The sequence below is a fragment of the Catharus ustulatus genome, chromosome 4, assembly GCF_009819885.2.
Source record: "Catharus ustulatus isolate bCatUst1 chromosome 4, bCatUst1.pri.v2, whole genome shotgun sequence".
In the NCBI taxonomy this organism is placed as follows: Eukaryota; Metazoa; Chordata; class Aves; order Passeriformes; family Turdidae; genus Catharus; species Catharus ustulatus.
Window position 1 is genome coordinate 50,293,856 of NC_046224.1, and position 24,770 is coordinate 50,318,625.

Genomic DNA, 24,770 nt, shown 5'->3' on the forward strand with positions numbered 1-24,770 from the left:
CCCAAACCATCTATAAAAGCATTGTTTTAGTTTGGTAATTCAAAAACACCCTAAAAACATATGGAAATTATGTTTGGCCTGGTTTCCAGACATATCAAAGAGGAAAGATTCCTGGCAAACCTAGAATATGTATTTTGAACATTGTATTTTTGCCAGCTGGCTTTTCACATTCTGTAGCAAGTTTGTACATTACTTTAGCAAATGTACTGAACTGGCTCTGATTGAACATTACGAAATAAATCACTGTAATAACAAAACAAACAACTTTATAGGGTGGACCTAGCAGTTTCAAGTGTAATTGGCTAGCAAATGATACCAAAATCGTTGTCTTGATCTTGAAATTCATTAATAAAGATGTGTGAAACTTGGAAACACTATCAGTGCAGAAGAACATTTTACTTCGCTCGCAAGCTTTTCCTTACAGATAGGTGCTCTCCTCTGTCTCACATGGACAGTAACAAATCGCTGCTCACCGGTTACACAGGGTCCCAGCCGACCCAAACTCTGCTCGAGTGAGTGGGTCTGGCACTGACATTGCTCCCCTTGCCGAGGCAGAGGTGACAAAGCCCCGGCTCACGAAGCTTTCCCGGGAGCAGGCGCTGCTGGCAGGGAACGGGGAGGGTCGGAGCCACGGGCAACAGGGAATGCAAACAGAGCGGCCGGGCCGGCACGTCCGTCTGTGCGCTCGGCTTTGCAGCACCCTCCCCGCTCTCTTTAACGTGACACAGTCAGGATGGAGACTAGCGGGGGGAAGGCAGGCAGAAAAGCGACTCCCGAGGGAAGATCTGAACAAGCAGGTGGATTAGCATCTCCTGACGGGGTGGTGAGGACGGGGGAGGTGGCGAAGGCGGACCGGCAGCTGCCGCGCCACCGCAGATGCTCCAGAAGGGTAGGAAACTTGTTTTTATCCTTTCTCTAAACGCTGTTTTTGTAGCAACATAAAGCAGCATGCGCGGACACACGATTGTTTTTGTAACCAGGCGCCCAAGCTCCCCCAGGCCTTGAGATGCATTAGCAGCGGGTGTCTCCCCGTTGCGCTTCCAGACACAGCGCTGGCCGCGCAGCACGATTACGGGATCAGCGCGTTAGTGCGGACACCACGGCGACAACAGCCGGCAGCACCCCGGGCAGGGCCGGCAGGGGACGCGGCCCGGCCCGCCCGGCACTCCCCGCCCGCCCCGGGCCGCGCCGCGCAGGCGCCCGGCGGGCCGAGGGGAGGTGGCCCGGGCCCGGCCTGGGGCGGCCGCGACTCCGCCATGCCCGTGCGGTTCAGGGTGAGCCCAGCGGAGCGGGGCCCGGCGGGCCGGGCACGGCCGCGGTCCGGGGGGCGGCAGGAGCGGGGCTGCGGCCGCTCCTGGGGTAGCGGGAAAGGGAAGGGCCCTGCGCCACGGCAGCGGCCAGTAGAGACAGAAGGAGTTGAGTCGTGCGGGTGACAGCGGGTCTAGGCTGTGCTTGTTCCTGAAACCGTTCATTTGAAGACATAAGATGCGTGGTTTTTTTTTTTTTTTTTTTCTTTTAAAATTTATATTATTTTTTGGTGCATGAAATGCTCCCACATTTTCTCAGCAGTACTTTTTGTTCTCCGGCGGGGGTGGGTTCGGAGCGTGAAGAGCATCCTGCCCGCTTAGCTCATCCTGCAGCAGCGTGTTGGTGTTTCCCCCTTCGGAGATTTGCTGCTGCAGGAGCAGTGAGGCAGGGGATGCTCCGCTGGCTTGACAGACTCCTCTCTGTTTGCTGTAGGGGCTGAGTGAATACAAGAGAAACTTCAAATGGAGAAGCCCAGAGTCCTGTAGCCCGTCCCCACAGCAGAAATCCTTGTGGGCAGGACTTCGGTCGGATCAGTTTGGTAAGTGCCCCCTTGGTTGCAGCCGAGGCTGGAAAGTTTCGCTGTGATGAATGCGTGCCCACGGTGAACTGGTGGTGTTTACAGTTTGTGCACATAGTATTCAAATTAGAAGTATTATCTTGGTCATCATTTAGATAGAGTGTGTTTTTGAACTCCCTGTTCTTTATGGCTACACTGAAACTTTCTTTTCAATTAGTGCTACTTATAGAAACCTTTGAAAAAAAAAAGTGTGCCCTATAATCCGGTGCGCCTTATATATGGAAAAAGTTTGGAAATTTGCTGACACCCGGAAGTGCACCTTATAATCCTGTACGCCTTATAGTCTTGAAATTACTGTAGTTTCTGATAGGCAGCATAAGCTGAGACCCAAACATGAAACATAGGTACAGTGTTAACCCATATAGGGCGTGTCGAGGGTGGGATTGGGTTATCTGTGATGTATAAAGAAATAATAAATGAAATTTAGTTTTTAAGGGGAGACTAACTTGGGGCAAAGTTTGATAAAGTTGTTATGAACCTAACAGGTACAGCTAACTGAAAGGGAAGGTCAGCCACTACAGCGAAAATCTTGTGATACTTCAGTGTAGGATTTAAGGATTGTTAATATTATCATGACAGGGAAGTGTGGGGCTAGAAAGCAGGAGGAAAAGGAAATAGCAGTTGTATTGAAAAGCCTGTATGGAGCTGAGGAGTGATGACAACTGCATTGCTTTGAAAAGGAGTAGTTAAAAAATAGCAATTATTGTAGGGGTGCAAGGCAGAGTAAAAAAAATTTGTGCAGTTCCCTGCAATTGTGCTGTGCAGTCTGTGTAGTTAGAGTACAATGCATTCATTCCTACAGTAATAAGTGTTCTGAATTACGGCCTTGTAATTAACAACTGACTGCTGGCATTAGGGTTTTTTTTAGTCAAGGTGCTAGACATTTAAATAAATAATTTAATCTTGCTAAAGGTTATGATTTAGATATATTACTGCTTTCTTCCATTACTGCAAAATACATCTTTAACCTTTCTTTCCCTAGCACTTGGGTGTGTTTATGGTTACCTCTTATTGAGGACTATAATTGTCACAAATTCTGAAACACTTAAACATCTAAGCATGTTAACTTCTTTTTAGAATGGCAGCCTATGCTTATTTTCCAGTCAAACTAAACTGCAATTTTACAAGTCTTGCAATAAACTCATGACTTAACCATACAGCATTTTCTTCTCTCACAGTGATGGTGGTTTTGTGCATGCTTGCTGTAGTTTTTCTACGTATGTGTGTTAATTTTCATGCCCACCTATCTTCTGGCCATTTAAACACCCATATCTTTAAACGTCACTCTTGGTACCTCATAGGATTTGCAGATAGTTACTGATAATTTACTTCTTTTACTTTACTGATAATTTACTTCTTCCTGTTGAATGACATAACTGGCAATTTTATGAATCACTTGGACCATTACAGCAAAAAGTTGACAGCTGCAGGTGCTTGGAGTGCCTTTCTGCTACTTTTCCACTGGAATTATTTTCCTGTCCTGTATGTGTGGTCAGACATGTGGATATTCTATATACCTTTCACCATAGGTTGTTCTCTCTTTCTATATTGCTTCTTCATGGGGTGGAAGATATCTTCTTATGGAAGATACTTCTTTCAGACAGTTAGGAGCTTTCACTGATTCTTCCATTGCAGTTGAGCTCTTTGAAGTGGATTACGATTTCCCTCCTGTGATTTTCCTCTTCGATTGTGTTCAGTCGTTCAATACTCTTCTTACAATAGTTGGGTAATTTTATTTTCTCTTGCCTGTGTAAACCCCAGCGATTCTTAAAGTAACTTGATACTCGGCTTTGTTACAAAATATTCTTCGAATTTTGGAAATATTTTTGTGTTCATACTGTAAAAGTTGTCAGTTATCTGAGATGGTCTTAAATTGCAAGTGGATAGAGATCTGTCGCAGTTAGAGGGAACCTGTTGAGCAAGGTGTGTTGTGCATGTGCAGTGAGAAGTGCTTGTAGCATACTTTCTCCCCTGGTTACTCTGTACCTGTGTTAACCACATTTTTTTTGCTTGGATGTGTGAGTTTTGTAGCTGTTCAGCTCCCAGAATCAATTTTCACACGATTGTCCTGTGGACATTTTTGCTTTATAGGGTTTAGTCCAACGTGGTTCTGGGGCACCATGTTCCTGTCTGTGTAGTGGAAAGGAAGGTTATTTGCAGATAGGAAAGAGCACAGAATTCTCAGCCATGCCTGTAATTCCTAGTCTGTCACTGCTCCAAAATTTCTAGTAATCAGTTGTATGATAAACTTTCAGTTTATTCTTGTTATAGTGTGATACTTTGTCATCAGTGAATGTTTCTGTTAAATCTAATATGGCTTTTTCTCAGGAATCACAAGAGAACCAAAATTCATTTCCAAGAGAAGGGTACCTTACCATAATCCACAGATTTCAAAGTCCCTTGAATGGACAGGAGATTGTGATTTGGATGACCCACTGGAAACTGAAGCTGCAGAGTTGTACGCTGACCACAACAACAATAATGTGAATCAGGAAAAACTTGAAACACCAGAAGGACCCAGACTCCCTCTGAAAGTTCAGTCACATGTGGTAGATTCTGGTGGTGAAATAGCTCCTGCTGTTGCAGAGAACAACATGAAGAAATCATCCTCAGAAGCTCCACCAAATCAAAATGAAGCATTTTCATCTCTAAAAAAGGAATCAGAAAAAATGGGTAATGGGGTAAGGGAATAGGTCTTTTTATTATTGACCAATCTGCAAATTACTAACAGTAATTTCACACTCATGCTCAGAGTCTGTTGTTGAACTCTTTTCTTGGTTTTGTATTTTGATCCTCTCTTGTAGCTTCTTTGTTGAGAGAACAGTGTGTTAGAGATCAGATTTTGGTGCTACTTAATTCAATAAATTTGCTCTTCATTTGCATCTTCAGAATGTGTCACCACTTCTGATTTCAATTAAACAAGATTTAGCCAATAATAATATATAGATTTTTTTTGGGTAGTTGTCTATAGTGAGAAAATGTACTTTGCATTCATTTTGTTCTTGAAACCAAAACCCAAACCATTGCTTTGAAAGTGCGTGTTGAAAGATGTTTAAGTTGCAAAATATTGAAGGAAAGGGAGCATTGTTATTTTTTCCTTTTTTTTTTTTTTTTGTTTTGTTTTGTTTTGTTTTGTTTTGTTTTTTTTTTTGTTTGTTTTCATTGTCAGTTTCACAGAGCCCTTCAGAGGAAAACAAACATAATTATCCCCAGAAATTCTGAATATCAGAGCCAGTTTGTCTGGAAGAGTCCTCATGAAAAGTCACCAATACTTGCAGCTGAACAGGTAACATTGTAGAATCCGAAAACCAAATTAATACTTTCTTTTATGTATCAGCAAAGTTTTCCTTTTTTTGCTCTTCTGGTGGGAGAGCAACAAACTTTAACGTTGTTACAGTTTTTTTCTCTCTCACTGTATGAAAGTGTAGCTTCATTGGATTTGTTTCCTTGTGATTCTTTATTGTGGTCAGGCCTAAGTATTTGTTCTCCTTAGGCCTTGTATTTTGTTCTTTCTAACAAGGTTCTGTTCTTCTGTTTGTATTAATTTATCTGTGTTGCCCCAGTTTCTTAGTCTCCCTCTCTGTGCACATACACTTCTAAGCCCTAAGGTGTGTCTCTCTAGTGTTTTATTCTTTCATGACAACAGCTTATATTTAAAAGTGGCTTTTTCAGATTTTAAGATACTCTTGTGATGTTTTAATACATCTCATGAGCTTTTGGGCTTTGTAGGGTTGAAAATGCCACTTTTTCTGGTAAGACCACAAAAAGTAACTGAGTGTGAGACTGCTTTGTGGTTTCAATTAACTGTTACTGGGATCAGGACCTAGGAGACTCAGTCTTTTGGTCATTCTGCGGTGTAAAACAGGCACTTCTGCATTTTTCTCCTCTTTCTTCACTAGAAGCGTGTACATTAGTGGGATTACTAGACATGATGGGCTCTTTATCCTCAGGTGGCGAATTTGTTCAGAAACATCTTTCAGAGGCAATAAATGTCAATAACCTAGATAATCACTATCCTGTCCTTTTCTGTTGGAGTACCAAGCAGGTGGATTTACTGCAGGATATGTTTCCCAGCAGCCCCTTATCCAATGAAAACTCACTGAAATACATCACAGTAGTATAAAGAAGCCAAAAGATCTTTTGAGGAAAAGGCAGTTTCCAGAAAGTCACCTTACAGAAAGAGTCAAAGAGAATTCCATTTGATTCTGTGTGCAATCAGTTTGATAATTTCAGTATTCATTCTTGTGAACATTGTGCTTTTTTCAGAAGAAAGACTTTTTTTCACAGCTTACATAGAAGAAGAAGAAGCAGTGAGAATAAGTCTATAGGCGCTACACATCCATGGATAACTAGAACTTAGGGAAAATTTAATTATAAAAATGGTACATATTAACAAATTATTATTCTTCACTGTTGATATGACTGAGAATTTGCCTCAATACTGACAGTCCCTTTCCCTTGTAGAGATTCTGTGAAAATATCCAAGTTATCCAAGTTAAATTCTCATAGCAAATCTATGGAAAATGCATGCTTCTCACATATGGCAAGAAATGCAGAATCCCATGAGGAGATAATATATGACCACATACTAGAGAAATTCTCTACCTTGATTTATAATACTGTATTAGTTGAAAAGGAATGCATTTTAATTTGCCCAAGCTCTACGCATCCAGCTCTAAAACTCAGAGCAGTTTTCTGTGACATATGGACAAGACATGTACTGAGGACTCATATGCAAATTTTATGGCATGCCTTTAAAAAACCATGATCCTACATACAGCTCTAAAGGTGAACAAAAAATAAAATCAATAAACAACATCTGACAGTAAACTTTAGTAAGTGTTTGATCACAGGTTTAACTGTGTCTGATTTGGTCACTTTTAAATGTATTTAAATCTCTTGAATTTCTCCTAGCAGTTCATTAGTCTACACATGCTGTATGTGTAGAGATGACTGTCTCTCTGCATATGTGAGTGTATTTGTGTGAATAAGTTAACAGATTTTGAAAATTTAGCCTTAGGGTAAACAAATCACACTTTTTTCCTTTGTTTTGTTTTCTTCCTCCTACGCAGCTGATTTGCAACACAAAGAAATCCATACCTCCGGTTAAACCTCCTGCCATTACTTCTGAAACTGCATATGAGAGAAATTCCAAAGGGTCTCCTCATGTTAAGAGTCCACAAGAGAGAGGTGGTTCAGAAGAGAAGGAATTTCTGGTGTGTTAACAAGCAAATACGTCCCAGAAAGAAAAGCTTTACTAGTACTTCTTCAGTTTTGATCTATTCTATATGGGGGTGGGTTTAGGTTGAAATTATTTAGTGTTGCTGGTCACACTGGACTCAGTAGTGGTTTTGGTGTAAAGACCAAAAAGAATTCTGTACAGCCCTGCTCTTTGGGGGTTCTGTAGTAGGTCCTCTATAGAGCGTTTTTTTTCAGTTTAAAGTTTCTGAGTTTTGAAGTGATTTTTTTGTTGTTGTTCCCAATTGACACTTTGTTTTTTGTAATTAGTATAGTTTCTGCAATCTATATCTTTGATTTATACTCTGATTGGTACCAATGTTGTGTCTTGATGTGCAGTAGGGCTAGATGGGAGATCTGTAACTTTTTGAATGTCATAAATCAGAGAATTTTTTCCCCACAGTGGCAAGCAGTATCTTTGTATTCTTTCCACATCACCTGACTGTTTCCGCTGGGCATACATCTTCCCTTTTTTGCTTTTCTGAGTCAGCTCCCTTAGGACCTGTTCCAAAAAGCTGTCATTCTGTTTTTTTAGGAATCTTCTGCCCTGGGTTGTACTGACTGTGTGATGCTCCCAGTTAATCTGAGTCTCCTCACTACCCATCTCTGTTGCTGATAGAACAGAAAGGGCTGTCAGACAAGGAGTTCATAGGACCACTGCTGAGCAGGTGTACTTAACATGCAGTGCCTTGGCTTAAACTAAGCCATTGGTAATTCTGAGGGAATTGTTGGCTTGGAGGTTTTGTCATTTAAAACTCAGGTCTTTAAATCCCATCTGGGGATGAGAAATTTTATGTCCCCTTTTGCCCCTTTAAGTAGATATGAAGAAAACTTGAAAAGCCCAAGGCTTTCAGGAAGCATTTTTCTGGTTTTGGTATTGGAATTTCAGGTAGTTTTTTGCGAGCAGCTAATAAATGAAGTAAGAGGAGTTATGAGAAGGGAATTTTTGCTAAAGTACCTAAAGATTGGTTGTTTATACTAATACCTCATCTCTGATTAATATCTTGAAAAAGTTTTTGGGGGTTTTGATGGGCTTTTAAATTTTTTAAAAATTGACTTTGAACAATATCTATGGCGATCTCTAGCAGAATTAGAAGTCATGCTTTGGATTTCTGAAAGAATGAAATAATCAGGAAAAAATATCTTTGGTATAAAACCCTAACAAATCAATCTAAGCATTTATAAAACAAATATTTAGAATATTTAAATATTTAAAAATTTGTCTTTTGGACTCAGGTTAGAATGTGCAGATGTTGTATTATCTTATCGCTGTGTTTCATGTTGAGTTAATTCTGTAAAGTGGTCAAAATGCATCATCTAGCTAGCAGAATCTAGATGATTAACTTTGGCATTTTGCTAGTTTGTTTTTGTGTTGGCAAAATAATGTGATGTTTGTATTAAATATTCAAAGCGACTAACACTAAAATTAACTATTTGCAAGTGCTTGATGTCAAAAGAAATATGAGGGTTTTCAGATTGTTAGCTAATGTGGTATTTTTAAAATTATCTTTGCCTTAGAGTAAGAGGGAAGAACCGTTTCAAAAACCAGCAGAAGATGCAGCAAAACAAGGGAAATCAGAACAGAAACATCCTAAACAAAATAATAAGCAACATATCAGTCCAAAGCCCCTCACTTTACATACAAGTCGTGGGTATGTATAAAATAGGAAAACCTAGACTAGTGAGTAGGTGTACAGCAGCCCAGTATTTAGAAAAATGGACTGTGGACCTTTAACCACACCTATGCTGCAGTTGCAGGGGAAAGTGCCCCTTGCAGTGCTGAGATTGAGCTTCTTGTGGGTACATCTAAACCTGGTGTTAATTGCCATCCTTTTCTCTGGGCAGTAGCAATTTTGTAAGGTCCTGTTCAGTTGAACCCTGTGATGCAGTAATAGTAGTATTAATGAATACAATGTGAATGAAATGGAATCAGTGCAGTGCTGCTGCTAAACTTTCAAGTGCTTTGGAAGTCATAGTCACCTTTTCAACTGCTTTATCTATCACTGTGCCCACTCTATGCCTTAAAACTGTGCTGATTGTACTTGATGTCTGCTTATTCTGGTCTGTGAGACCTTGTGTGCCTGAGTAACAAAAGGGAGCACTCGAGGTAAAGATAAGAAATCTGTCCTGTTTAGAGTGATCTGGCAAGCATGGAAATGAAATGGTATGTTATTGAGTGCTGTCAAAGTATCTTTTTATTTCTGTCACATGTCTACATTGCAAGATTTGAACTCGTATTTCCGTTTCATACACATCTGAGATATGTCAGGAACAATAAAAGCCAAGAAATAGGCTTTAAAATGCATAGATTAATCCATCTCTCCTGTGTTTGTACTTAATGTATGCCCCCGCCATTTCTTTCATTCTTTATGGCAGTGTTAGGGCATTAGATTGGAGATGGGAGAGGAGACTTACCTGTCTGAATGCTGTTGGATATTAGGAGTTGTTTACAAAATGATCACCCAAAATTCTATGAAATAAAATTGGTTTATGGAAAAGTGATATAGTATAGCTAAAACTTCTAACTGTTTGGTTTGTATACTCTTTGCAGTAGATTGTAGTCAATTTTGAAGTAAGTAATGTGCAAAATTCTTGATTGTTTGCTGGGACTCTTTTCATCTAAGGGCAGATTTCTGCCTCTTACGGCTTCAGTGTAGTAGCACAAGACAAAATTATCTTAAAAAATCACTGGGCAAATAGCTGTCAAAGTGTGCAAGTTCTCAATGTGCAGACAGGATTGTTACTTGAATGCAAGTAACTGTGTTGCAATGCATGGGCTGCATTTGCAGCAGAATGACTGGGATCGAGGCACAACAGTGTTGTGTTTCTTGTGCTTATCCATTGGTTTTGCAACCAAAAGTGAAGGATTTCTGTCAGCTTTAAAGAAAGCGACGTATCAAGAGAGATTTTGAATATAAAGGGGTTTTTGACCTTCGTATTTTTCTTTTTACAAGGTTCATTTTATTCCCTGACTTCAGGCTTTTATGACCTATTTCTGAAGAGGGATTGAAAATAGGGCTTTTCCACCCTGTGCTGAATACATTAAGTTGATAATGTTCTGAAGCATGATTAAATCCAAAAATATCTTTAGATATCCACAATTCAGTGCTTAAGGACTTGAAGTACTACTGACTGCCTACCATAGGTTACATGATGTTAATTTTTCTGTGTTTGTATGTGTGTGGCAGAAGGGAAAAATGAATCCATCTTTTCAAGTACTGAGGCCTTTTGAAGAGCAAAGCCACTAGAACATAGATGAATTGTACTGACCATTGTTCTGGCAGTCAGATGTTTCTAGCCCCAGAAGCTCACCCCACCCATATGCAAAGTGCCTTTAAAGTGGATTTCATAGAAGGAAATGTCTCAGACACATTAATGCCAAACCAGGCATTTTTACTTAAACGTACCTTCATCAGTGACTTAAATCAAGGTCCCACATTTTGCATTGAAGTAATTGAGGTTGATGTGTGTATTATGTTCTGCTTATTGGCTGTCAGGGCAAAAGCTTCTGGTGGAACTGTTGCAAGGAAGGAAAAGTAGGAGTAGCTACTTGAAGGACCACCAACGGTGAATGAATATTTTTCACAACTTTCCTAGTTGTGTTGGTTTGAGTTGTTTGTGCATTATTTTTTTGCATCTCACTGGCATTTAGGTACAAGTATATTTATGCTTGAGTAACTTTAAAAGTGCTCTTAAAGAGTATTCTGGATATCAAACTTTACTTTTTTTCTCTCTTCATTCTTGATTTCTTAGGAAGATGAACACTGAATATAGGTCAAAATTTTTGTCTCCAGCCCAGTATTTCTACAAAGATGGAGTTTGGTCTCGTATTAAGAGTAAAGCTCCCAACCAAGTGAGTATTCCTAGAAAATCTGAAGCCTGAGTATGCTTTGTATATTGATTTTTAGATGCAAAAACTTTGAATTGTGGTATTTATAAGATGCAGATTTGAGATTGTAATGCTAATGACTCAAGCTCCCAAAGGTGAGTATACAAAGACAACTAGTTCTGACAAGTCAGTATAATACATAGGGGAAAAACAAAGATGATGAGACTTAAAAAAAATATTAATGTGACCTCCAAAGTGAGGAAGAAGTTTTGTTTCCCACGCAGTCAGGATCATTCAGAGCAGAGTCTCTCATGACAAGTAATGTTATTCTTGATGTCCAACCCAGGTGTAACAAGCAGAGGTGTTCAAAATACAGCGCTGAATAATAAGAGAGTCCAAGGGAATAAAACCAAAAAGGACAACATATGTATCTGCCTGGGTTGGCTTGATGGTCAGGCTCAGTTCATTAGCTTACCATACATTAATCCATTCAAAGCAGTCAACTGAATTCTGTCATACACAACGCAAAACTGAGAATTTTTCTTGCGAGTTTCAGTCATTGTATTTTCTTGTAGTTTATTCAGAAACTGCAGTCTATATTATATTATATGAAGTCATTTCATGGAACTGTAAAAATGCTGAGTAGCTTCAAGACCACAACATTTCTTAGCATTATTAGGTGTGATTCCTGCATTAGTCAAGGAAATCAAAACCATTAATAGTGTGCTAAGAAACTGCTAGAGCTAGCTCTGCAACATTCTAATTTCTCTGAATTGATACAGTCTTCTCCCAGCTGACACAGGGAGCCTTTGTGAGACACTGTGCTGCTATCTGTGTGCACTTGGAAATGTGAGTTTCCTCATCAATGTGGTCCACGGTAATGTGGAAGGTAGAACTGGAGGAAAGGAGAAAATGGTTCTAGGGTGCTGGACTTTGAGAATATAGGTTCTCTGAAAATAAGGTTCTCTGAGAATTGCAGGAGTGGTCTGGTAGCTTTCAGTTCTGTGTTTTCTTGCTCAGTTTAATCTAGTAAGTAATTTTCCTGTTAGCAAAAAGAATTAATTATAGAACACATACAAAACATTCAATCAGAAATGTGTCTCAATATTTAAAGTATATTGAAGTATGAGATAGAGTTTGTGTACACATGCATGACATAGCCTCAAGAGGATGTTAGAGGACTGAAAAGAAACAATATTTAAATTTTTATATACATTGATATATATGCATTATATTTACTGTAACTAAGGTTTCAAAATGTTAGGAACTACTGCATGCAGCCTAAGTGGTATACTGAATGTTTCTGTAGAATATTATGTCATTTTTCTGGCATATAATACTTTAATTTGTTGATGTTGCATCATGAAACATTCAAACCAATAAGGAGCAATGTTCAGCTTCAAGAGCAATTGACTGGTAGACAGCTAAGGATTGGGCCTTGGGATACAGTGTGTTTGTGGCACATTCAGCTGGGAGGATCCACTGCTGTACAGTTGAGGGAAAGAATGAGGAGACTGCAAGTGGAGGATAGATAGTCAACTTTACATGTGGCATTTAATTAGAGTTTATGAAAAATCAAAGATTTCCTGCACTATCAAGATATGTTTTGAGTGCATCAGAGTTTTCCACAGAGATTTTCTTGCTGGAAAGGGAATTGGAGGAAACTAGAAGGAAGTTACTGCAAATGCCATAATGGAATCTTGGTGTGACCTTAGCCATAGTGATTACTTGTAGGCTGCTTCTCTGCAATTTGTACAGTAATTTCACAATTATAAGCTGCACCATTTTGACTAAAATTTTGGCCTAAACCTAAAGTACAGCTTATAATCAGGTGCGGCTTATATATGGACAAAGAACAAAAAGTTACTGTTTTAGTTTGGAGGACAGGTGTCTGCTGAGAAAGGCAGGAACTTCTCTTTGAAATGGAGAATGTAAACCCCCTCCTTCCAAATTATTATAATTTTGAAATCAAGGGGCTTTCAGGCAAAAATATGGGAATTAGGAATAACAGTTCTTTTCTAAGGAAACTAAAATAGAAATACAGTACTACAAAGAAACAAACTCCAAACCCTGACAAAGTCAGAGTACAACCTGACACCCTGTCAGGCAGGGTGTTGGTAGCAGTCCCATTAAATGGTGGCTGCATCCTCCTGCAGTGACAGATGTGATTCAGTTGAAGCAGTGCTCCTGTAGAAGGTGCAGTTTCCCTCCAGAGGTCCAGTGGTGATGTGGAGAAATCCGGTTTTCCCCTGGAGTCCAGTGGAGAAAGGGGCTCCCTTAGTGGCCCAGAACCTCTGTTTTTATCTTGGTAAGAAATGTTGGGCTCTTTCCCCTGGCTGGAGCAACTTCCCATGGGATGCAGTAATTTTATCAGTCCCACAGTGGGACTCAATGGGCCATTAGCAGAAAATGACTCGCTGGAGGAGGGATGGGTTGTGAAAAGATAAAGAACAATGCCCCGCCTGGTTTCAATGGATGGCCCATTAGCAGAATATCTGCCGTTGAGATAAGGATCACTGCCCCCACCCTCAACAGATGGTGATAGAATATATACCTTTTATCACACTCTGTATTGTAACCTGCGGCTTATAATCAGGTGTGGCTTATGTATGGACAAAGAATGAAAAGTTGCTGAAACCCGGAGATGCGGCTTATACTCAGTGCGTCTTATAATCTTGAAATTACTGTAATTAAGGGTGTTTTGCAGTAGTTGAACAAAAAAAAAGACACTGCCAATGATGCTTTTGAAAAATTAATGTGGGCAATTCATAATCGCAGTAGGACTCTCTAGAGCCTATGTCCTGCTGAGTTAATGCTGCCTGCTGAGTCGCTGCAGGAGATGGTTGTCCTTTGTACTTCTTCACAATTCACTGGAGACTTAGTATTCTTCCTGCTCCTGTGGTACCCTGCTGCTCTGGATTTACATTCCTTCTGTTCTGGCTATCAGAATTAATTTTTTATTCTTCTAGTTAAAGTGAGTAATCCAGTAAATCACTTGCACATCAAATTTTTAAATTCTCCTCTGAAAATGGCAAGCATATATTTTTAATGGGCTATTCTTTGGAAGTTTAGTAGGTCAAATTGTGGGATGTTAGCTGGATATCCGTCTGCTGTGTCCAGTTACTTTTAGTGGGATTAGATGAGTTTAGCCCACTAACTATTCCTTACAGTAGGAATGATGTGAAATGTATCATGAAGGAAGGGTAAAAAAGAAAAGCTATAAAAATGTGGTAGAGGAAATGTCAGTATTACTTTCTTGGTCTTTGACAAAATACTTACTTCCTGTGGACCATTTTTTAGTAAGTCAGCATTCACACAATATCACAAAGTTATTTTTAATAAGTCAAACATAAACTTCTATATTTACTTTTTCTCCCTGCACTCTAATTATGTTTGGGTGAAGGACACAAGCAAGTGTTTAAATGGTCTTAACTGTAAAAATGACGGTGCTTGTTTGAAGAGGGGGGTTATCACTTTTATTGTTTTGGAGTAAAACTGACACCTGAATGTTTTGTATCTCATTCTTGCAGTTACTGATAGCCTAGAAGGAATAATTTTGATCCTATGTCTTGCATACAATAGCACATAGAGTTCTTGTATTAATCTTAACTTTTCACTAATATTTGTTTAGCTAGAGACAGTTGCAGTGTTTTCAGCATGCAAACTCAGTATTACACACGCACATAAATCTGTTGATTTGAATTTATCATAAATTAGTGTAGAATGTATTTATAAAATTTATAGAATGTATTTTTGAGTGTTGATGTTTAGAAATCTGAACTAATTTCCTCAAGTTTGGCAAAAGGCTGTTGGAATGCCAGTGCTGACTGTACTTTTTTGAGAGCTTTTTACTGAATCTCAGGGAGGCAGCATAGAGCTGTGTTGACAGACTTTTAGTATTTAATTTCTTACTTAGACTGAAGTAAAGTTACAAAGGTAATAATAACAATATTGCTCTTGAGTGTTTCTTGAGAGGAAAAATAAGAAATTTAAAAATAACTCTGTATTCTTCTCTTTAGGCATCTCAAAACACCCTAAATTCCATGTGGTATATGGAGGTTGGTTGCATCCAAGTTCCTCTTTCAGTGTTTGGAGCACTGTGTCTGAGCGCTGATGAAAAAAACTAGAATCCAGCACTAAACTTACTCATAGTTACGGCATAAATTTTTGTGCTCGTGGAATGAATAATTGATGATTCTGCTTTGGCTTCATGGCTCAAACATGCTTATTGAATATGTTATTTTTGCTTTCCTCTTCTTACATTTACTGTGATGTGCAATGTTTGTGCTGTGGCTGGCCCTGTATTATGAGTAATTTGCATTTCTAGCTGCTAGTAGTTAATGCAAATATTTATAGTAGCCTAAAAGTGATGTTTGAACAACTGTGAAACTTAAGAAACTGTGATGTACGTGCAGGTGAGAGAGCTTCGAGAAAGAGCGAAGGCTTACAGGCAAAGAGTAGAGGGAACACACTTCTCCAGATACCATTTCAATCAGATCCTGTCTGATAATAACAGTCTTTGGGATGTGTCCTCAACTTCCAGTTCAGAAGAAGGAATCAGCAACAACATCAGAGCACTAGATCTTGCCGGGTAAGATCATTATTCCTGCCTGTTATTCTGCAGCTTTGAAACTGAGCAAAATGCTGAATATAGGCTTGTATGGAAATAGTTTTTTGAGCACTTCTCATAATGTAATTTGCTATTGAAATTGAAAAAACAACCCTATTTTACATTGCATTTTTGGAAATGGTAATATAGAAAGAATCTTCATAAAATCTAGTTTGCAAATGGGATGTGCTTAAGCATCAGATGAAACTGCAGTGGCAATTTAACTGTTCATCGTATCAGCTGTACTGCTTTTTAATGTCTGAGCTCTACTTGCAAAAAAACTGAATTGGATGAATGTGTTCTATATAGACACATATATATATTGTGCAAATCAGTGATAACAAAATGCTGGTTCCTTCTTACCTAGTGTTTCTGAAAAAGAGGCTGCACCAAGTCCTGAAGTGCTACAGCAACCTGACTCCAGAGAACAGCCACATCAGGACAGCACAAAGAAAGACATGTCAGATGCTTTAACTGTTCCAGTCAAAAGACGTTTAGTTTGGGATGAACAAGAAGGTACTGAAGAAAGAAAAAATCAACGATCAACAGAAGAGAAGGAGGAAGAAAAGCCAGATGAACAGGCTGCAATCCTGGCTCAGCAATTAGAAGAAAACAATACGGATGCTAAAGAAGACAAGAAAACTGAAGGGTAAAACTGAACCATTTTTTGATACATATATGTATATATGTGTGTGTGTGTGTGTGTATTTTCTCTAACAGATCAGAAATTTGTAGGTTAAGTAGTTTTTGTATTTAAGAGAGTGTAAATTGGTGTGGTAGTACTTCTGTTTTGAATAATATGATAAGGAATGAAAGTTTAAGACACAACTGGTTTATAAAAGTGGACCTATCATTAAAAATACCGTGTATCTAACTTGCAAGACAGGTTTGTAGACTCATGAATGACTCTAATGTTTTTCTCCAAAACTATGAAATATGCAGTATGGGCTTCTTACTTCATTGTATAGACTCTTCATTACACAGCAGCCAAGTTTAGTGAAAATTAAAACTCATTATTTGCTTCAAGTTGACAGCGTAGAATTTGATAGGACAGGATACATGCTAATATTGTACTTAGGCATCTATTTTGCCTAGAAGATTTCATGGACAAAGATAAAAGACTTAGGAGAAAAAAATAACTAGTATCTATTAATCATTGGTGTTTAAGTTACTAAGCATGGGTGAGAAAAACATGGAGGGGTATATGCAAATAATAGGAGATCAGCTCAGTGTGTGCATAGTACTGTATTTGACATTTGAGAGATCCAAGTTGTATGTAGTTTCAGAAGTCTCCGGCTTTTTACTGTGCAAGTTTTGCGTACCTTTTTTGTAGAACGATATTTTCGTTTGATAGACATTTAATTCTGAATAGCTTTGACCCTTGTAACCATCTCAGCTACATATTTTATCTTTGGTTTTGCAGAACTAATCAAAGGTCAGAAACTGTAATCATCTCTGTTTGGGATACTACCATGTATTCAAACCAGGCAAAAAAAATTGAGATGTTAGGCTCCAACAGATATTAAGTGCAGACCTTCAAAACCATCATCTAGAAACCTTTCTCAGTTTCTGTTTAATTCTAGAGATAGTCTAGTCATAGATGTCTCTGATTGACATTGTCAGTCTTCTGTCATCTTGCAGTGAGGTTCTGTGTGTTCTGGGATGTGTGCTGGACTCAGCCATGCAGAGCAGCTTAATGCTTGCATGTTACACCTTCCTGAGAGCTAGAAATGAGGAATTCTTTGCCTAGATGTGTCTATCATGTACTGATAGAATCAGGTTTCTCCACATTGTGGGTATGCTGCCACCTCCTTTTGAAATGCACCTGGAGCCAGAAGACCAAAGTGGTAGTGCTGATGTAGATTACATATACGTATAAAATGTATTTTTTTAATATATAATATATATATATTTATATCATCTTAGGACATATATTTAATAACCTAGGGGCTATAGCAGTTACATAAATTTGGGATCTTTGGCTTCAATTCCACATTGACTGAAGAATGTCAAGCCCACATTCCCATCTCTAGGACAGCAACCATATTCAGAGTTTTTCTGGGTTCAAAGTTTTCCAGCCCTCCTGTTGAGCCTCTGTGTTGTGCAGAAATACCCTCGGGGTTTGTCAGGACAGAGGGAGCCTGGATTTGTGGCTTGAGACTGTTTAAAATACAGAAATTGAGGCTTAAGGGCTGGAATCCAGGACTCCCCTTGGCAAGCAAATACTTTAGCTATAGGCTGCTGGGTGTTAAGGCCTTAACTGTCTTGCCTTAGGCTTCATTGTGAGAATGGATTGGAAACAGAAATCTTGAGTGCAAAACTGCTGAGTCCTTCCTTAGCTAATCCTTTAATCATTACTCAATTTTTTTTTCAGTGAGAATGCCTTAATATTGAACACTTCTGCAGCTGTGTCAGATTCTTCTGAACCCTCAAGGAAAGGTAGCAGGACCCCAAGGACTCATCATGATCGCGCTACCCAAGCTGTTGGTAAAAAGACTTCTAAATGCAAAGCAATATTTCAAGAACTAAAGAAAAAAACCCACGTAATTGAATTAATTTATTAGGTTATTTAATGTAATAAGGCATTTTTCATCTTTTCCAATACAATAGGAGGTACTGTTCTAGTATCTGCTCCTAAAGTCAAGTCTTCATCTTCACCTCAGAGAAAGCGAAACTTAGGAACAAACCCTACAAAAAAAAGGTCATTGCAGGTGAGCTAGAAAACAGGCTTCCTATTATGAATTTTAGGAATGTGCTTTTTGATTAATAATGAATCATTTATTTAAGAAATATTTTTCTTGAGTTGCTTTTTGCTGTCTTAAACTTGTCAGTATCTGTGACTACAAAAGGCATGTCTGAATATATAGTTTTTTTGGCTTGTCAGACAAAAGAGTTGAGACTGCTGGAGTGAGATTAGATGTACTTCACTTTGACTTCTTTGGCTAAATGCATGGGATCCCATTTACAGAAAAATAAAACGGTGGCCAGTAGGATTCCCCCTTAATGTTATCGTAGCCATTGACATAGGGCACAGCTCCAGATTGCTTGAGATCACTTGCCATAATAGTTTCAATTTTCCTTTCCTTGACTGTTGTGTTGCTTTTACTTTGCAGCTTGAGTAGTTACTAAAAGAAAAATAGAAACGTTTAGTTGTTGTTATCCTTAAAATTTTGATAGTTTTTTGTCAAGTTGTTCTTGCACTGTGTTCTACGAAGAGCTACAGTTTAGTTGAATACATCCTCTGTATAAGTTCTGTAATAGAAGCAGATACAGTTGCAAGAGAAGTTGATTATGTTGTTGTAAAATGTAAAAAATCACAGTTTTAGAAAATAAGCTCTTGGTTTGACCTGATTGGATTACTTCTATGTTAAACTGTTTTTATTAGGAACAGATTTTCTTCACACTCACAGACTTGGAATACTTTTTCTTTTATTACTTGCGTTAGAAGTATAGTAGTTATAAAGTCAGCATTTGTTACATATTTGAGGATCTGTAGTTGGAGGGTGTATATGAGATATTGTGGTTTTGTGCTTTTTTTGATCCTTCCTTTTTTTTCTTTCTATTATGTTGTAGCCTGATGTGAAAATGGAAGCTGCTTCACTCTTTAACTCTGCACCTGCTCGGCTGGGAACTGTGGATCCTCTGCCACTTAGGCAGGATCAGTTACCTTCTAACAGGGTTGCTGTTGAACAAGTTCCTCTTGCTTCAGCCCATCAAGAGCTCTCAAAGTCAGCAGAACGGTGCTCTGTGCCTTGCTGGAGTTCCTCTCATCGTATTCAAGGGACTCTTAAGGATCCAGAATTCCAGCATAATGGTGAGTTTTGTTTATTAAGTCTGTGTTAGAGTGATGCAGGATGTAAATTACTATTGTGCAGTGCTCAGACCAAGAGTTGCTGAGCTTGCTGCCATACACTATTTATCAAGAATGTGCTCTTTATAAACAAAAGTTTTTTAACTTGGTTATATTGTTGGTTAGACTTGCTGAGGAAATGTCCACAATACCCACCTTCATTTCAGATTCCAGTAATATCACTGTATTACAGAGATCAGTTTGTTCTCTGATTTTGCCTTAATAATTTCAATAAATACTCCTCATGAGAATAATTTGGTTTAGCATGAACCGCTCTAAATTGTGATATTTAAGCTGCAATTGGATGGTGTGACACTTTTCCAGCTGCAATTGCTAACTGCAGTGTGTGAGACCTTTATGATGTAGTATTATGTAGTATTATTTTGAAAGAGTTGTGGATTTATGAGAGGTAAGCTCCTTTAAATTATTTCTGCAGGATAAGGAAACTGGAAAGCTTTCTCTAGAAGGTTTATTGAATATTGAGAAAAACCTTTTCTTGGCTGAGGAGGGATTTGTACTGAAGTATTTCAATAGTTTATAACAATGTTTAAGGGTACTGGAGATGTAAATTTGATAAAGAAAAGACTCCTTTCCCCTTAGTGTCCATTCCAGAAAGACTTTCCATAGCTGCTTAAGGTCCCACACTTCTTGGTCCTTTGATTACAGAGATTAGCTAAAAAGTAGTATTTCCATTCTAGAACAGAACAAGTAGTTGTAAGGTAATTGGGAAGATGAAATGCAGAGAATTTCCTCAGAAATATCAGAATGTTTCTAGTTCTGCACCTTGAGTGCAGTTCATTAAGTGGCTTGTAGCATGTACCAAAGAACAGTGTCTTGAGAATAATACAGTGGAGCAAGGTTATTTTACCTCATGGTAAGGTAAAGGAGTTTGGTAGAATTTTTATGTGTGCTCTTTTTAAGACTCTTGTTTTGGAAATAATATTACAACATTTTTAAATGTTCTAAAAGGAAATATTACCCTTAGTCTATTTTGAAATGATTCAAAACTGTGTCTTTTGACTTCTTGTCATAGGGAATCTTGGCAATCCAAAAGTGAGAACTTTACAATTGCCTCTTCGGGAAAGAAACCGTAATGATGAAGGTATTTCTTGTCCCAAAGTATTATTGTGTATTGTGTATGTAACCTAAATAAATTTTAACTTTTTGCGTGAATGTGAGATGGTTCTGAATGCAGTAATACTGGTTTATGTGTTTGTTGAATAACTACAGTGTATTTTCATCAAAATAATTTGAATGTGTTCAACCTAGTAATCTGAAGTACGAATATGAAGGTATAGGGTAGTAGGAATAAACCATTAAATGTGGCTGAAAATTATTAGACCATTGTGGCTCTTGATATGGTTACTATAGCTTGCCTGTTTCCATACCTAAAATTGTTTCCTGCCCGCACATTTTTAAGTCTTTGTGTTGATAGGAACTAAAGGAAACTGCAACACAGCCCAAATTGCAGCTGGAGTAACTTTGGTTGCAACTGTAAAGGTACCGCAAACTTTAAGTTAAAGGTTTTGATGTGAGACTTTAGCCCCAGATGTGCAACATAAAATGGTCCCTCTGACTTTAATTTTCCCACCTGTCTTTTGCTCAGTGTGGTAGGGGTGCTTATGGCATGCTGCTATTCTAATTGCTGTTTTGGCCTTTTTAAAAAAAATATTTATTTTAAAGTTAATCTACGAGAACAGCCATTGCACAGCTGCATCTTCTTGGCCTTTTTGTGGGCAGACACAAATAAACTCTTTCAGTAGCATGAGTCAACCAAGGGCAGTGGATCTGCCATATACTTTTTCTTAGTGCGGTGTCTGAGGTTGAGCCTGGTGTAGTGCTGTGCTAGTTGCAATCACCTGTGTTTGGTTCAGATTATAGGCAGAGCAGGTTTATATCTGATTGCAGTTTATTTATAGTTACACCCCAGAACAACCAAAAGCTTGTTTCTGTACCCCTTGGTGCTTCTTTGCTTCTTGGGTTTTAACCAAGGTTCAGGCTGATTCTCTGTTTTACTCATTGCAGTTGGCTGAAAAATATGTGGGTGATGCAGATGGCTCAGCCAAGCTTTGGTGCAACTGCATAAACCATACAAAATCCTGTATTATTCTGCAGCTTGCTGCACACAGATTGCTGCACACAGATTAAATCCTGTAGCTGCTGTTTCTTTTTTATTTTTCCATGTGAGCTAAATTATAGTGTATGAACTTCCAGGTGAAATGTGCCAGCTCACAGATATTTTGCATGCCCATATTTGTTCAGGTACAAACCTGGGAGTTTTCCAATGACATGTCAGTTTGCAGAAGTGTGGTTCGCAGTTTTGTCACACATGGGAATATAGTTGTTACACATAGTGTGTGATCCTGTTACAGGCTATTAGGATCACTGTATTTTAAGAATTTAGAAACTCTGCTGAAAAGTTAATTCAAATGCTGTCAGAATACTGGTGGTGTTTGGATTAAGTTGAGGAATTTTTTCTTGGATTTGTTTTTTGTTGGTGAGGGGTCTGGAAGCTAGTGATACAGTTCTTTCTAATCCATCGCAGGAGACTGTGTGTAATTAAGGTCATTTTTCATAGAGAGCATCTTGACAGACCTGTAGCAACATTTTAATAATGCTGTTAAAGAATTATAATGTGCTTTATCATGCAAATAATATTGAAACTGATTAGTTTTAGGAGCTTTACTGTGTGTGAAGTGTACCCTGTATTCAAAGGAAGACCCTTCAAAAGTATAGTTCTAAAGCCTACTTCTTCTTGTCTTTTTGGTAAACTTCCGTTGTCTTCAGAAGACACATTTCTTTTAGCAGCTTTTGGCACACTAGCTGGATTTGGCATAGAAGAGTTCTTTTTGGCAGTGGGTTCTGATATTTTAGTCATACTATTCTAAGGTTGTCTGCTTTGCTTGAAGCAGTGGGTTGCTTTCAAGAATGTGTCATTACCAGAGTCTAGTCTATATAGATTTCAGTGGCAGAGGAACAATTCCTGAGGTCTTCTGACACAGGAGAGTAAAGATCAAGATGACTTGGAGAATTGGGCAGTTCCCAGGTGAAAACAGGGGTCTCGTTCTGGAGTTTCTCAAGAGATGGGCATGTAAATCTCTTAAACATACCTAACTAGAGGCTTCCTTGTGAGGTTCTTCTCCAACTTGTCAGTTGCCAAGCAATTGAATTGAGGTGCATTGTGGTACTGTTTTAGCATCCATTGTGAAAGAGGGCATAAAAAATATTCAAAAAATGACAGCTGAGTTTGAATATGTACGTTTAATCTTCCTATTTACTTTTTCCCTTCTTGCTTTCCCCACAGATGACAGATTGTCTCAGATTTCTGCTCGCTCAGCAGCATCTAGTTCTCTTGCGTCTCAGATACTGGAACGAGCTCAGAAGAGGAAGGATTTCTGGGGCAAGGCATAGCTTCTCCTTCCTGTTGTATAGAAACTACTCTGTAAAATGATGTATTTTGCATAGCTTGTAATGTACATTTTAAGAAATTGTGATTGTAGGTTTCACATAGCATCTTTCACTTGATATGGCCCAAGTTTTAGGACTTACCATCCCAGTTAAAAATTAAATATTTAAACGGATGACGTTGAAAATTAATGTTCTTTATATTTGAGAGTTAAGTCTTAATGCACTATGTTACAACAGTCTTGTGAGGCTTTACTTTTTTTACAGTGGCACCTTTTGAATCTGAGATAATTATTTTTTTATGGAACTTGAGTATGACTTTTAAAGGTATTCTGCTGCAGTTGTGCCGTATGACCTGGAATAGTGTTCAGGGGCAATACCATTGTTCACCAATTACCTCAGTTGCTTTGTTTTTATGAAGTTATCTTAAAGGGCAGCTGTGGTATATGTGTTTATGTATGAATTGCCAACATAACGCAGCACTGTAACAAGGAGTTGCTTTTACTAATTACTACTTTTAACCTTTTACCAAAACATTCGTATTTCTCTAATGACACTAACATAGAGTGTCATTAACTGTCAAACAGGACAAACAGAAGTTTAAGAAAAGTGAAGCACGATGGTTTGTTCATTGTCCACAGGTTTTTGGCCAGGATGACTGTCAGAGTTGAGTACAGTACTGCAGTTTGTCAACTATACTGATATGAATGCTTGTCTTGTAGACTAAGACCTATGTTTAGTGTTAATTTCAGCTTCTCTAAAAAAAACAAATTTAGCCACCTTAGCCAGTGGTGTTCCTCAGTTCCACTTCAAACTCGGGTATTTAGGATAGAGGCTAGTGATCTCTTTAAGTGAACTTAAAAGAGTGTTTTTTTCCTTGACTTTGATATTTTAATTACCTCTTATCTTAGTTTCCTGTTTCAGGGAGACTGATAGCATTATGATTGTCACAGTGAAAAGTCTTTGTGATTTATGCTGACAAGTCATTTTATCTTTCCAAGTGATGCAGACCAGTTAAAATGAAGTAGAGGAAATAGGTGACTAGCACGCAATTTAGTAGTGTGTGGCTTCAGGTTTTAATACTACTCAATTTGAAAATTTTGTACAAGAAAAATTTGAAATTTTTACACACTTGACTGCATTTTGATTTGTATGTAATTATGTATGCATATTACTGAAAATAAAAACGGTTGTTTGCTTTGTTTCTATTTAAGTTATGCTGGATAATTTGGTAGAACCTATTACCTTGGCACTTCTCTGTTTAATTCTCTGTTTTCACCTGTTCAGCTGGAGTATCTGTAGACTTAAGAAAGACAAGATGTTACCTCAGAGCTGATCTTCAGAAAGAGTAATTTATTGAAGCTAGATATGTTGACACTAGAAATCATAATTTACTACAGATATTTTGAATGGTGACTCGAAGCAGATAGGTGCTGCATGGGCTGGAAAGGCTGCAATGCCCAAAGGGTCAGTCCCCAAGAAATGATTGAGTGAATTAGTGCTGTCCAGTACTAATGATGTTCAAAAACGGTGTTCCCTTCTTCCAGAAATTGTATGTTATAGTGGAGTTGTTTGAAACAAATCAAGGTATTTGATTTTATCTGAAGGACTTCTGGGATTGTTCTATGGTGTCTGCTTAATATGTAAGTTATAATTGGTCATAAAATTTCTGCTGAAAGGGAAAATGTGCAACAGCATTTATGAAAATTTCCATTTTTCCTCTAAAATGATAGTTTTATGGTGGAAAATGTAATGGCTAAAAGGAGAAATATCTTTCTTCAGGATGGTATATTACTGATACAGGTGCATTAATTTTGCTATGTCTATCTACATTATTCATATCAATATGTTCTTTTTTTCCTGGCCAAGAGCACTCATCATCCATTATTTCTCTGTGATACCTGTTAATTGACTTTTATGAACTGTGTTCTCTGTTTTTCTATATTTGCCTGGG

The 24,770-nt window shown here is 38.3% G+C and overlaps 1 protein-coding gene across 5 annotated transcripts; it reads left to right on the forward strand.

The window, feature by feature from the left end:
- Window positions 1-223: 223 nt before the first annotated feature.
- Window positions 224-24,024, forward strand: MDM1 (Mdm1 nuclear protein). Of its 5 annotated transcripts, none has more exons than XM_033057896.2 (15): window positions 227-889; window positions 1,741-1,846; window positions 4,214-4,566; window positions 5,055-5,171; window positions 6,958-7,101; window positions 8,642-8,775; window positions 10,877-10,976; window positions 14,972-15,010; window positions 15,368-15,543; window positions 15,929-16,210; window positions 17,936-18,048; window positions 18,172-18,272; window positions 19,135-19,375; window positions 20,445-20,513; window positions 22,716-24,024. In XM_033057896.2, exons 1-15 carry the CDS (start codon window positions 734-736, stop codon window positions 22,820-22,822), a joined length of 2,238 nt encoding a protein of 745 aa, XP_032913787.1. In that variant the 5' UTR covers window positions 227-733; the 3' UTR covers window positions 22,823-24,024. The 5 variants fall into 5 exon arrangements, with proteins under 5 accessions (XP_032913789.1, XP_032913788.1, XP_032913787.1 ...); XM_033057899.2 differs by lacking the exon at window positions 227-889 and adding an exon at window positions 1,214-1,274; XM_033057898.2 differs by lacking the exon at window positions 18,172-18,272 and having other exon boundaries at window positions 224-889; window positions 17,936-18,104.
- Window positions 24,025-24,770: the final 746 nt, after the last annotated feature.